This window comes from Myotis myotis, unplaced genomic scaffold (genome assembly GCF_014108235.1).
Source record: "Myotis myotis isolate mMyoMyo1 unplaced genomic scaffold, mMyoMyo1.p scaffold_m19_p_14, whole genome shotgun sequence".
Taxonomy (NCBI): Eukaryota; Metazoa; Chordata; class Mammalia; order Chiroptera; family Vespertilionidae; genus Myotis; species Myotis myotis.
The window spans coordinates 40,285,912-40,298,224 of NW_023416318.1; the positions used below are offsets into that span (position 1 = coordinate 40,285,912).

A 12,313-nucleotide genomic window follows, 5' to 3' on the forward strand; every position below is an offset into this window, starting at 1 on the left:
GTGGGGCATGCAGGAGGCAGCCAATCAATGATTCTCTTTCATCATGGATGTTTTTTATCTCTCTCTTCCTCTCCCTCCCTCTCTGAAACCAACAGAAATATTTTTTTAAGTATATATATATGGGGAGCTATTTCAAGAACAGAAAAACACCACCAGCAATAATTAAATGAATAAGAAAATACTGAACAAATTAACAATACTTTATTCATCTTTTTAAGAATTTTATTGGTTTTTAGAAAGAGAAGAAGGGGCAGGGAGAAACATAAACATGGATGTGAGAGCAGAACATCAATCAACTACCTCCTGCATGCCCTTCCCCCCCACCCCCCATGATCAAGCCAGCATCCCAGGCATAGGTCCTGAAGGGGAATCATCGGAACTGGCAACCTTTAGGAGCATGGGATTACACCCAACCGAGCCACAGTGGCCAGGACAACAATACTTTATTCTTCTTTTTTTTTTAATATATATATCTTTAAATATGTTTTTGTTGATTTCTAAGAGGAAAGGAGAGGGAGAGAGAGATAGAAACATCAATGACTAAAGAATCACTGATCAGCTGCCTCCTGCACACCCCACAATGGGGATTGAACCCAAAACCTGGGCATGTGCCCTTGACCAGAACTGAACCCGGGACCCTTCAGTCCATAGGCTGAAGCTCTATCCACTGAGCTAAACGAGCGAGGGCAATACTTTATTCTTATATAAAAGTAAAAACTAGATGAATTCTATGGGGTAGCAAAAGCAGGTAAATCAGGAAAAAATCCTAAGAAGTTTAAATTTGGAGTTAAGTTGAAAAAATTTAGCAGGTTTTAAGTAAAAAAAGAACAAAAAAATAAGAAGAATATTTACAGAGATTTACAAGTAAACAAGAACATTTTTTTTGAACTTTCTGAACATTAAATAGTGTCCTAAGCACTTTTATAAACACTTAATCCTCAAATTCAGTACAATTATTATCCCCATTTGGCAAAAGGAAAAACTGGAACAGAAATGTTAAGTAATTTAGTCAAGGCTACAGAATTTTGTTTGCCATAACTCTTATATGTATACTAGAGGCCCGGTGCACAGGTGGGATTGGGCCCACCCTCCCTGATCTGGGCCCAGACAGCCAGCCGGGGGAGGGGCCACCGATTGGGAGGTTGGCCAGCAGGCCCCATCCCCTGGTCAAACTCCTGGTCAAGGGGACAATTTCCATACTAGCCTTTTATTATATAGGATATTTTTTTAAATCCTCACCTGAGGGCATGCTTAATGATTGTAGACAGAGGGGGAGGGAGAGAGAAACATTGATGGGTTGCCTTCCCATATGCCCCAACCAGGATCACATGGTATGTGCCCTGACAGGAAATCAAACCCTGCAACCTTTCACTATACAGGACGATGCTCCAACCAACTGAGCCACACCAGCCAGGGCCTACATATTTTTATTTATATATTCAATACTCACTGTATAGGCATCTGCAATTGTATCCAATCCCATTCCTTTCTAATTAACAAATGCCCCAACAAAGTCATCCCAAATCAGTTCTATGCATCTACCTTTACACTTATATTATGCACCTAAAAACCTCCCCTTTAGAAATCTACCATCAGAGTAACTACTTTTTTCCCTTCATGAACAGGCACATACATATATGTCCAATTTCCCCAACCACTTATAACAAATTCTAGCACATGTTATTTTTCTCAAACATGGCCTCCGGATATTATAAAATTCCATGAGACTACTCTTTTTATGGAAAACACTTTTAAGACTTGTTAACATGGCTTTTTATAGAAATCCAAATACATATACTGTAATACCACTTATTCAAAGCTCAAAATCATAAAAACAGTACTGCATATTGTTTAAAGTTACAAGCATATACTAAAAGCATGAAGATATGTATGAAAATGATAAAACCAAATCAAAGATAATATTAATGGGAGGAGGAAGGTTGGAGAAATACAATCCAGAATGGACATAGAGGAAGCTTCAACTCTCTTTGTAAAGTTTTATTTCTTAAACCGAGTGAGGGATACATCATAATTATTCTTTACACCCTCTCGAATTTGAAATATTTTTAAATGAATTTAAGAGGATATCCAATTACTAATGATTGGTAATATAAACTATAATGTCCAAGTTGCAGTAACTGATCATTGTTCTATCTAGGGCACCCCTCCTGTTCCTTAAGCCAAGGAAAGAAACATTACAAGCCAAAGCTTTCTCTTAGACATACCTTAGATATGGTTCCAGGTTTACATTCGAGAGCCATACACAGTCCATTCCTTTCACAACTCTCACATCAACAAAAATTAAATCCCTTATTTTATCTCTGTATCCCTAAACCGCCATGTACTCACTTACATGCCTTGTTTACTCACACAGGAAACGAGAATAACGACCTTTCCTGATGTGTCTGTGTTAAAACACAAGTGAGCTGGTAGTGACCGCGCTACTATTTCCACTTGGCTAAAGGCGCAGGCGTCTGTATTAGAAATCTGTGCCTGAGTCTCACTCACGCATACACGCTCACTTTCCAAACGCAACTTATGAATCTAAATGAAGTCGCTCATTAAACCTCAAACGAAATGTCACCTCCACGAAACGTCACTTGGCCAGGGGGGGTCCCAAAACACTGCCCCCCGGAGCCCCGAGCGCCCACCCGCCGCGGGCTGGAAGTCCGACCCCTGGACCCGCGTGTACACCGCCCCGGACGGCGCTCCTCCGGGGGGAGACGCACGCACACCTCCGAATCCCGACTTCCGCTCACTGCGGTCAAACAAACAGAAAGGACCTGAAGTTTCCCCTCATCGGGAACCCAAGGGAATCGGCATGTTCACACCCCGCAGGTTCCGACTTTCTCGTCACTGAGGGGACGAGGTCTAGTCTTCCATGGCGTCCGCCAGAGTCCCAAAGTCGTCGACGGCACAGTTCAGGCAGCGAGCCCGCCCACTGCCCTCCCTCCCTCCCTCCCTCCCCCCACTCCAGGGCAGCCTACCCACCCCCATTCCCATTCCCATTCCCATTCCCATTCCCATCCCCATTCCCATTCCCAATCCCAATCTCACTCCCACTCCCGGCGCCGAGCCCGCCAGCTCCTGCAAGTCCTCCTAACAGTCGGGGACCCGCTTCCACCCTCAAGCGGGGAGAGCCAGGATGCTGGCAAGGACGCTCGCCTCCGGCCGCCAGCCTCTCTCATCTGGCTGAAGGCAGATCCGACACTTTCTCCAGGACCGACCCGGGGACCTGGCCTTCCTCAGGGCCCGGAGCCGAGGCCTCCTCACCTCTCCCACCCGGAGGACCAACCTACCCCGGACGCCCAAGGCCCGAGAGGCAACTCCCGCCACTCCCCAGCTCGCCAGTCTCTCCGAACCGGCGGCGGCGCTGAAAAGCCGAGTCCCCCGGCCCCCCTCCATCAGCTTCCGGGCCCCCCTGCCCAGCCAAGCCCGAGCCCCCTGCCTGCCCTCCGCCGCCACCCGCTCCCGTTACGACGTTTCCCTTCCTCCGGAGGCCGAGTCGCGGGGCTGGGCGGCTTCCTTCCCCGGCATCCTGCGGGCCCGGCCCCTCCCGCAGCGGACCGGGCCCCCGCCCGGCGCGCCGCACACTCACCGCTGAGCGCCGAGGCCTGCAGGGTGGCCCCTGAAGTACCGTCGATGACTTTGATGGTCCCGCGACTGGTGACGGCCAGAATGGCGTTGAGCGCCGGGTGGTAGGAGAGGCTGTGCAGCCCGTCGGGGTCGCAGCGCATGCAGCCGTCCCGCAGCACCAGCCACTCCGAGGCCCCGGCCGCCCCCGCCGCCGACGAGCAGCCTGGGCCCGAGGCCGCCGCAGCCGCAGCCGCCATCTTCCGGCCTGCGCTCAGCACAATCACACTGGGAAGCGGCTCAGTGACAGTCCCGGGAGGTGCACCACCGCCGCCAGTCACCATCCGGGGCCAGGGGGCAAGCGAGCGCGTTAGCCGGAAGTGAAGTCAGCCGCCGGCACGCACGCCGGACGTCGGCCGCGCTCCCCCAGGGGCCCAGCTCGGAGGGGCCCAGCGCGGAGGAGGCAGGCGGGGGAGGGCGCAAGAGAGCGAGGGGGCGGGGCGGGGGCGGTGGGAGCATGCGCGGAGGGTCCGCGCGTGCCACGCGCCGCCGGTCCGGCCAGCGCTGCGTCCTCAACGTCCCAGATTTTCGGCGAGCCCTGGGCGTGGCCGGGCTCCGCCCCGCGCCGGGACTCCGGCGAGGGAGGTGGGGCGCCTGTGTATTTCCGCTGGGCGGGGGCCCCTCCCGGTCTACCTGTCGGAGACGCCCCGAGGCCCTCCGCTCGGTTCCAGCCGCGCCCGAACGGTTCCCGGCGCGCGCGGTGCAGCTCTTCCGCGGCGGCCGGAAGGAGACCTGCGGGCCTGGGCCGCGGCTCCAATCTGAGAATAAACCGTGAAAAATCTCTGGTCTGGATTTGGAGAAACTGGGCGATCTCCCCAAACCCGTGCCTCCTACAACGCCCCACCCCCCAATTTCCGAATCTTTTTGTTGAGTAAAAATGCCAGATCTGAGATGCTGGGAGCTCATAAGTCTAGTTTCTCTACCACATTCCACACAACTCGAGTTACGTGAATTGTTAGTAAGTGTGCGTGGGTGTTGTGGGGACTCTAGCCAAGTAAATGTACTCTTAAACAAAACAACAATGATATAACAGCACTCTAGGATGACAACAATTTTTAAAAAAGGAAAATAGGTGTTAGCAGCAATGTGGAGAAATTGGAACCCTTGCGCACTGTTGGTGGGACTAGATGGTACAGCTGCTATAGAAAACAGTATAGCAGTTCCTCAAAAAGTGTAAAATAGAATTACTATATGATCCAGCAATTCCACTTGTGGGTATATAGACTCAAAAGAATTGAAAGCAGAGTCTCAAATATATGTGTACACCCCTGTTCAGAGCAGCGTTATTCCCAATAGCTAAGGTGCGGTAGGAACCCAGGTGTCCATCAGTAACCATGTGGACTTACCGAGGACATTACGCTAAGTTAAAGAAGCCAGACACAAAGGGGAACACGGTATGATTCACTTATATGAAGACTTGAGTAGCCAGATGCATAGAGACAGCGGAGGGAATGAAGAGTCATTGTTTAAAAGGTAGAGTTTTAATATTGCTAGATAAAAGAATCCTGTAGATGGATGTAAATGTTCTTAACGCCACTGAGCTGTGCACTTAAAAACAGCTAAGATGGGGCCCAGCCTGCGTGGCTCAGTGGTTAAGCATCTGCCTATGAACCAGGAGGTCATGGTTCAATTCCCAGTCAGGGCATATGCCCAGGTTGTGGCTCGATTCCCAGTGTGGGCCATCAGTGATTCTCTCTCATCACTGATGTTTCTATCTCTCTGTTCCTCTCCCTTCCTCTCTGAAATCAATAAAAAATATATTTTAAAAAAAAACAAAACATGTTTATAAAAAAAAATAAATGGTTAAGATGGTACCCATTACACACCTATTAGAATGGCTAAAATCGAAAAAACTGACAATACCAAATGCTGGTAAGGATGTGAAGCAACTGGAACTCTCATTCATTGCTGGTAAGAATGTAAAATGGTACAGCCCCCTTTGGAAGACAATTTGTCAACTGTACACAAATACTCAATTATATCCACACAAAATCTGTACACAAATATTTACAGCAGCTTTATTCATAATTGCCAAAGCAACTAAGATGTCCTTAAATAAGTAACTGCAGAAACAGCCTATGGTACATCCATAAAAATGACTATTGTTCAGTGATAAAAGGAAATATGCTATCAAGCTGTAAAGGGCATGGAGGAAACATAAATGCATATTGTGAAGTGAAAGAAGCCTCACTGAAGAAACTGTATACTCTCTGATTCCAAATTTATGACATTCTGGAAAAGGAAAACTATAGAGATAGTAAAAAAATAAGTAGTTGCCAGCAATTTGTGGGAAGGAGGAAGGGATAAATAGGTGGAGGATAGGATTTCTAGGGCAGTGAAACTATTTTTGTGTGATACTATAATGGTAGATACATGATATTCTGCATTTGTCAAAACTCATAGAAAGTACTCACAAAGAGGGAACATTAGTGTCAACTATGGACTTTAATAGGGGAAACTATTATTAACCCAGCTAGCATGGCTCAGTGGATGAGCGTCAACCTATGAACCAGGAGGTCATGGTTCAATTCCCGGTCAGGTCATATACCTGGATAGCAGGCTCAATCCTCAGGCTGGGGTGTGCAGAAGGAAGCCAGTCAATTATTCTCTCTCATTATTGATGTTTCTACCTCTCTCTCCCTTTCCCTTCCTCTCTGAAATCAATGAAAATATATAAATAATAATAATAGGGGAAACTGAGTGCAGGGAAAGGGGTGTAGGAATTCTCTGTACCATATGCTCAATTTTTCTGTAAATCTAAAACTGTTCTAACAACGTGTATTAAAATGGTTAATTTTTTAAAGGTTTTAAAAATAAAACCTTTTCTCTGTCAGAATAAAAGAGAAACAAAATCCACATTTTTTCCTCATCATTAAGAAGGGATAGGGTCTCTCCGCCCCCAATTTTTCCAGGTACAGTTTTGTTTCATGTCAGTGATATCTTGGTGTCCTGGAAAGAGGCCAAAGCTAGGGCTGTTACAGGATGTGTATATTTGGGATATGCATCTGATGATTTATAGGAGGAAAATGCTGTCAGGGGGAACAATAGCATGTTAGCTCCAAATATTGCATCTAGTGCAAAAAATTAGGCTTATGAAGTTAATACATATTTAGGAGGTACTGTTTTTTTCAATGACTCTCCGTAGATTGAAGTCATCGCCACCTGACTATTTCACTGCAGCCAGGCCAGTGTGACTCAGTGGTTGACTGTCGACCTATGAACCAAGAGTTCACGGTTTGATTCCAGGGCATGCCCAGATTGTTGGCTCGATCCCCAGTGGGAAGCGTACAGGAGACAGTCAATCAATGATCCTCTCTCATCATTAATGTTTCTCTCTCCCTCTCCCTTCCTCTGAAATCAATAAAAAAAATTTTTTTAATTAAAAAGAATAAAAATGCATACCCTCCATCTAACCATGGGAAAAACACCAAACAGATCTAAACTAAGAGACATTCTACAAAATAACTATACTTTTCAAAAGTTTCAAGGTCATGAGGACAAGGAAAGACAGGAACTATCACAGATTGGAGAAGACTTAAGGAGACATGACTAAATGCAATGCTGGATCCTGGAACAGAAAAAGGACAGTAACAGAAAATCTGATGAAATCCAAACAAAGTCTGTCATGTAGTTAATAATATTTTACTGATGTTAATTTCCTGATTTTGATAAATGCACTATGGTTGCGCAAGATGTTAACATTAGGGAAAACAGGAACTTTAGGGATTGTTTTTGCAACTGTAGTGTAAGTATAAAATCATTTCAAAACAAAAAGTTCACACACACACACACACACACACACACACACATCCTTAATGGTTGGTTAAGGCCCTCTGGAATGGACTGAGGCAAAAAGAGCCAAAATTCATTGCCTAAGAAATTCAGAAATTTTTGGGAGTGACACCAGAGGACAGGGGAGAAGGTCAAAGAGGAGACAAGTACCCAACTTCAAGGCTCTTTTTGGAGAGGCAGTCATAGGCGGGAGTGGCTGAGGAACTTTTAAAGAACAGGATCCAAGTTGAGGTTGTTTGTTGGGCCATAATGTACTATAATGTACCCCCATGAGTAAAGGTGTGCTACAGACAGCCTGTGGTGGTGCTTTGGAAATCGAATAAAACACCATGATGTACAGCTGTGACATAAGACTGCAAAGGGAGTCCTAGCCAGTTTGGCTCAGTGGATAGAGCATTGGCCTGCAGACTGAAGGGTCCCAGGTTCAATTCCCGTCAAGGGCACATGCCCGGGTTGTGGGCTCAATCCCCAGTAGTGGGTGTGCAGGAGGCAGCCAATGATTCTCTCTCATCATTGATGTTTCTAGCTCTCCCTCTCCCTCTCCTTTTCTCTCTGAAATCAATAAAAGTATATTTAAAAAAAAAAAAAAAGACTGCAAAAGGACACTACCACACAGGAGGTAGGAAAGTAAAGAAAAAAGAAAAATCAGCAGAAACAAGAACTCAAAGACCAAGGCAACTAGGAAATATTTGGGCACCATAGACATTTCCAGAGGTTTTGGAAGAATGTTGGGTTTTTCAGTATACTGTCCTCTGTATTATTTTACTTAAGGTGTATTTTATACTTTTTTTTTAATATCTTTATTGATTTCAGAGAGGAAGGGAGAAGGAGAGAGAGAGAAACATCAATGATGAGAGAATCATTGATCAGCTGCCTCCTGCATGCCCCCTACTGGGGATCCAGCCCACAACCTGGGCACGTGCCCTTGACCGGAATCGAACCCGGGACCCTTCAGTCCGCAGGCTGACATTCCATCCACTGAGCCAATCCAGCTAGGGCTATACTTCTTTTAAAAAAATCAATTCTTCCCCTCCCTTTATCCTTTTCTTCACTCTTCCATTTGCCTGGCTTTCTTTGTATTCTACAAACAGTTAACCACTGTTCTTAGGTTTGTATTTATCATTTCTAGACATTTTAAATATTCATTTACAATCAAATTTGAGTATATATGTCGTCCTCTTTTTTTTTTTTTTTAAATATATTTTATTGATTTTTTACAGAGAGGAAGGGAGAGAGATAGAGAGTTAGAAACATCGATGAGAGAGAAACATCGATCAGCTGCCTCCTGCACATCTCCCACTGGGGATGTGCCCGCAACCCAGGTACATGCCCTTGACCGGAATCGAACCCGGGACCTTTCAGTCCGCAGGCCGACGCTCTATCCACTGAGCCAAACCGGTTTCGGCTGTCGTCCTCTTTATTATCACACAATTAGAAGCATACTGTACATAACTATCTGCAGCTTGCTTCTTTGCTTAATGATGTTTCTAGATCTCTCCATATCAGTTTATGAAAAGCTGCCTCATTCTTTTATACAGCTAACAGTAAACCGCTGACTACATGAACCATAATGTTTTTTTAAATATATATTTTATTGATTTTTTACAGAGGAAGGGAGAGGGATAGTTAGAAACATCGATAAGAGAGAAACATCGATCAGCTGCCTCCTGCACACCCCCTACTGGGGATGTGCCCGCAGTCAAGGTACATGCCCTTGACCGGAACCGAACCTGGAGCCTTCATTCTGCAGGCCAACCCTCTATCCACTGAGGCAAACAGGTTAGGGCCATAATGTTTTTCAACCAGATACTATTGCTAGATATTATGGCGATTCTAGCGGAATTGCTGGGTGAAGTGAACATGCATTATTTATTTTGATAGATATCGCTAAACTGTCCTACAAAAGGAAATTTTACTTTAATTTTAAAGGAAAAGTTTATCTTAGTAAATTGGATGGAAACTTAAGGGACAAGCAAGCACGTGAAACCTGGTTTTCACAAGGTCCTAGGATCCACCACAGAGTGACTCAAATCGAAGCACATTAGGGTGACTTACTCTGCAGAGTGTCTGAATGCCTCTGGGTCTTCCTCATCGTTTCTAGCCCATGTTTTTGTTGGGGTTTTTTGTTGTTGTTTTGTTTTTTGTTTTTTTTTGGTATGTGTTTTTATTGATTTCAGAGAGGAAGGGAGAGGGAGAGAAAGATAGAAACATCAATAATGAGAGAGAATCACTGATTGACTGCCTCCTGCATGCCCTCTACTGGGGATGTTGCCCACAACCCGGGCATGCACCCTGACTGGGAATGGAATCATGACCTCCTGGTTCATAGGTCGGTGCTCAACCACTGAACCACGCTGGCCAGTCCATGTCCTTTTTTACGTACCAGCAATTCCACATCTGGGGATATCCAATGGATATGCCTGAAGACTTGTGACATGGCATGTGTACAAGATTAGGAATATATTACCTATTCACAAAATCAGTTTTCTGAAAAGAGAAAAGTTGGAGCAATAAGGCACTAACAGTTAAAAGTAAATCAAAACTATAGTAATTGTACACACCATAGAAAAATGTTTGCTCTTGAATTCAGTACCCCTGCACAGCATCTAGCCACCAGCTGACATTCGGGCCAGGTACAGAAGGTCACCAGGGTGGAAAGCCCTGGGTGCCTAGCAAAGGACAATTGTAGGGTGGGACCTCACCTCCAGGGTGACCTTTCCTCCTCTACATATTACTGGTCCTCTGACCTTTCCTTCAGAGAGATAACATCAAAGCTTCAGTTGTATTTCAGCTCCAAGCCCAGAAAAGCAGCAAAACCAGACAAGTAACACCAAGGCTGACCTCAGGACCAGCTACATTGAATAATGACTCCCTGCCCTGGAGCTGACCAATCAATCAATGGAAACCTAGACCCTGAAAGGACACACCTGGAAAACTGCTGAATATCATAATTAGATCTTCGCAGGGACCTCCCCTAAAATCTCTACCCTTAAAGCCCTCAGGAGGAGGAGCCAGTGCACTCTCCCTCCAGTAGGCACACCCATGCTTTTCCCTTTCCCTTTGCCTTTCCCTTCCCCTTCTCTGTCCCCCAAGTCCACCAAGCACATTACCCTTACCTTCCTCACTTCCAAGCTCCTATGGCCCTTCCTGTCTCTATTCTTTGTTTCCTAAGCCCATTTCTTTTACATATTACTTCTTCCACCTCTATGATTTTCCAAATAAATGTTCTCTTATAGCTTTGAGTCTTGGCTCTGAATTCTTCTTTCCTAGCCAGAACTCATGTACCGGGGTTGCTGAACCCAGGTTCAGTTTAACCCCACCAGTCTAACACTTCGTGCTGTTCCTGCTGCCTATAACACAGTTACTGTGGCAACAGAAACCATGTTCGATTCTTGAACCCTGGAAGGCATCATGGTGTTAGGGGCAATGAATATTGGGAACTAGCTATAGTTATTGAAAATATACTCATGCTCTGTTAATTGTGATTGCCTTGTTCTGGTTAAAGAAAGGCCATTCTAACCTGGCTAGAAGTTGTATGACCCCGGGACCTGGGAGTCAGCCTTGGAATGCAATCCATTCTCATCCCAGAACTGCTTATTATCATGGAAAGATTGATAACCTTGTTGCCCAAAACAGTCCCACCCCAGCCTCCTACTCCCCCATGCCTGTATCTATACTTCCCCATGTAATCTTTGTCCTATCCGATATAAGAAGCTGGTTTAGGTGGGGGCTACAGAGCAGATCTTTGTGGATGACCTGCTGCTCTCCCATACTGCCAGCAGTATTGGAATAAACGCTCATATATGATTCAACTCCGTCTCTGCTTAATTGGCTCAAGTAGTGACAGACAGCGCAAACTCATTGATGTCCAGTTACAATGATAATGTGGTCTTGCACTCAGTCGTTCCTGGTAGTGGTCTCAGATGGCAGTCTCCTAGTGAGTCAATTCTGCATTGTTCTAGGACTCATTCCTCAAGTCCCAGCCTAGAACCTGATCCTTCAACCCTTTCAAAGATTTTCTAAGCACATAAATATGTACAACAAATCCCTTCAGGCTCAAAACACTTCCAATGCTTTCTGTTTCCTGCACTGAACCCTGGCTGATGCAATCAACAGACTTTACTTCCCCTCCCCCTTGCTCCTGGCACCTGCCCTTTCATTGAGATTCCAACCCTAACTCCAGGCTAATAAGATATGTAGAGTACATATTCAGTAGTCCTCTGGCTTTGCTGCTTTATTCCAAGTTTCTCAGCATGTGGCATAACTTCCCCTCTGGAGCTAAATTTTTACATTTGTGACCCAGTTTCTTTCTTTTAAAGATTTAAAAAAAACAACAACAGATTTTGTGAGAGAGAGGACAAACCAGGAAGAGAGAAAGAGAAAGACTGATGAGAGAGCAAAACATCCATTGGCTGCCTCCTGGATGCCCCCTACTGGGGATCGAGCCTGCAAACAGGCATGTGCCCTGACCAGGAGTCAAACTGGCAACTTTTTGGTGTGTGGAAAGGGGTGTGACACCCAACCAATTGAGCCACACCAGCCAGAGTGTGAATCAATTTCTGAATAGCTGGATTTTTTTTTGTCCTCACCTCAGGATATTTTTTCCATTGCTTTTCAGAGAGAGTGGAAGGAAGGTAGGGAGAGAGAGAAACATCAATGTGAGAGAGATACATCGATTGGCTGTGTCCCAAAGGTTAAAGACAAAAAGAGAATCTTAAAAGCAGCAAGAGAAAAGCAGTTAGTTACCTACAAGGCAGCTCCCATAAAACCGTCAGTTGATTTCTCTACAGAAACTTGGCAGGCCAGAAAGGATTGGTAAGAAATATTCAAAATGATACAAAGCACAGACCTACAACCAAGATTACTTGACCCAGTAAAACTATCATTT

The 12,313-nt window shown here is 45.5% G+C and overlaps 1 protein-coding gene across 12 annotated transcripts in view; it reads right to left on the reverse strand.

The window, feature by feature from the left end:
• The window catches only part of BIRC6 (baculoviral IAP repeat containing 6), a 176,415-nt gene extending 172,364 nt beyond the window's left edge, over positions 1-4,051 (reverse strand). For 9 of the 12 annotated variants that reach the window (XM_036334918.1, XM_036334915.1, XM_036334914.1 and 6 more), the window contains exon 1: positions 3,599-4,048. In XM_036334918.1, the coding sequence (XP_036190811.1) occupies positions 3,599-3,917 (319 nt within the window). In that variant the 5' untranslated portion in view covers positions 3,918-4,048. Of the gene's footprint in view, positions 1-3,598 lie in introns of all 12 variants that reach the window. The other 3 variants (XR_004971887.1, XM_036334919.1, XM_036334923.1) reach the window with 3 other exon arrangements.
• Between the last annotated feature and the right edge of the window lie 8,262 nt (positions 4,052-12,313).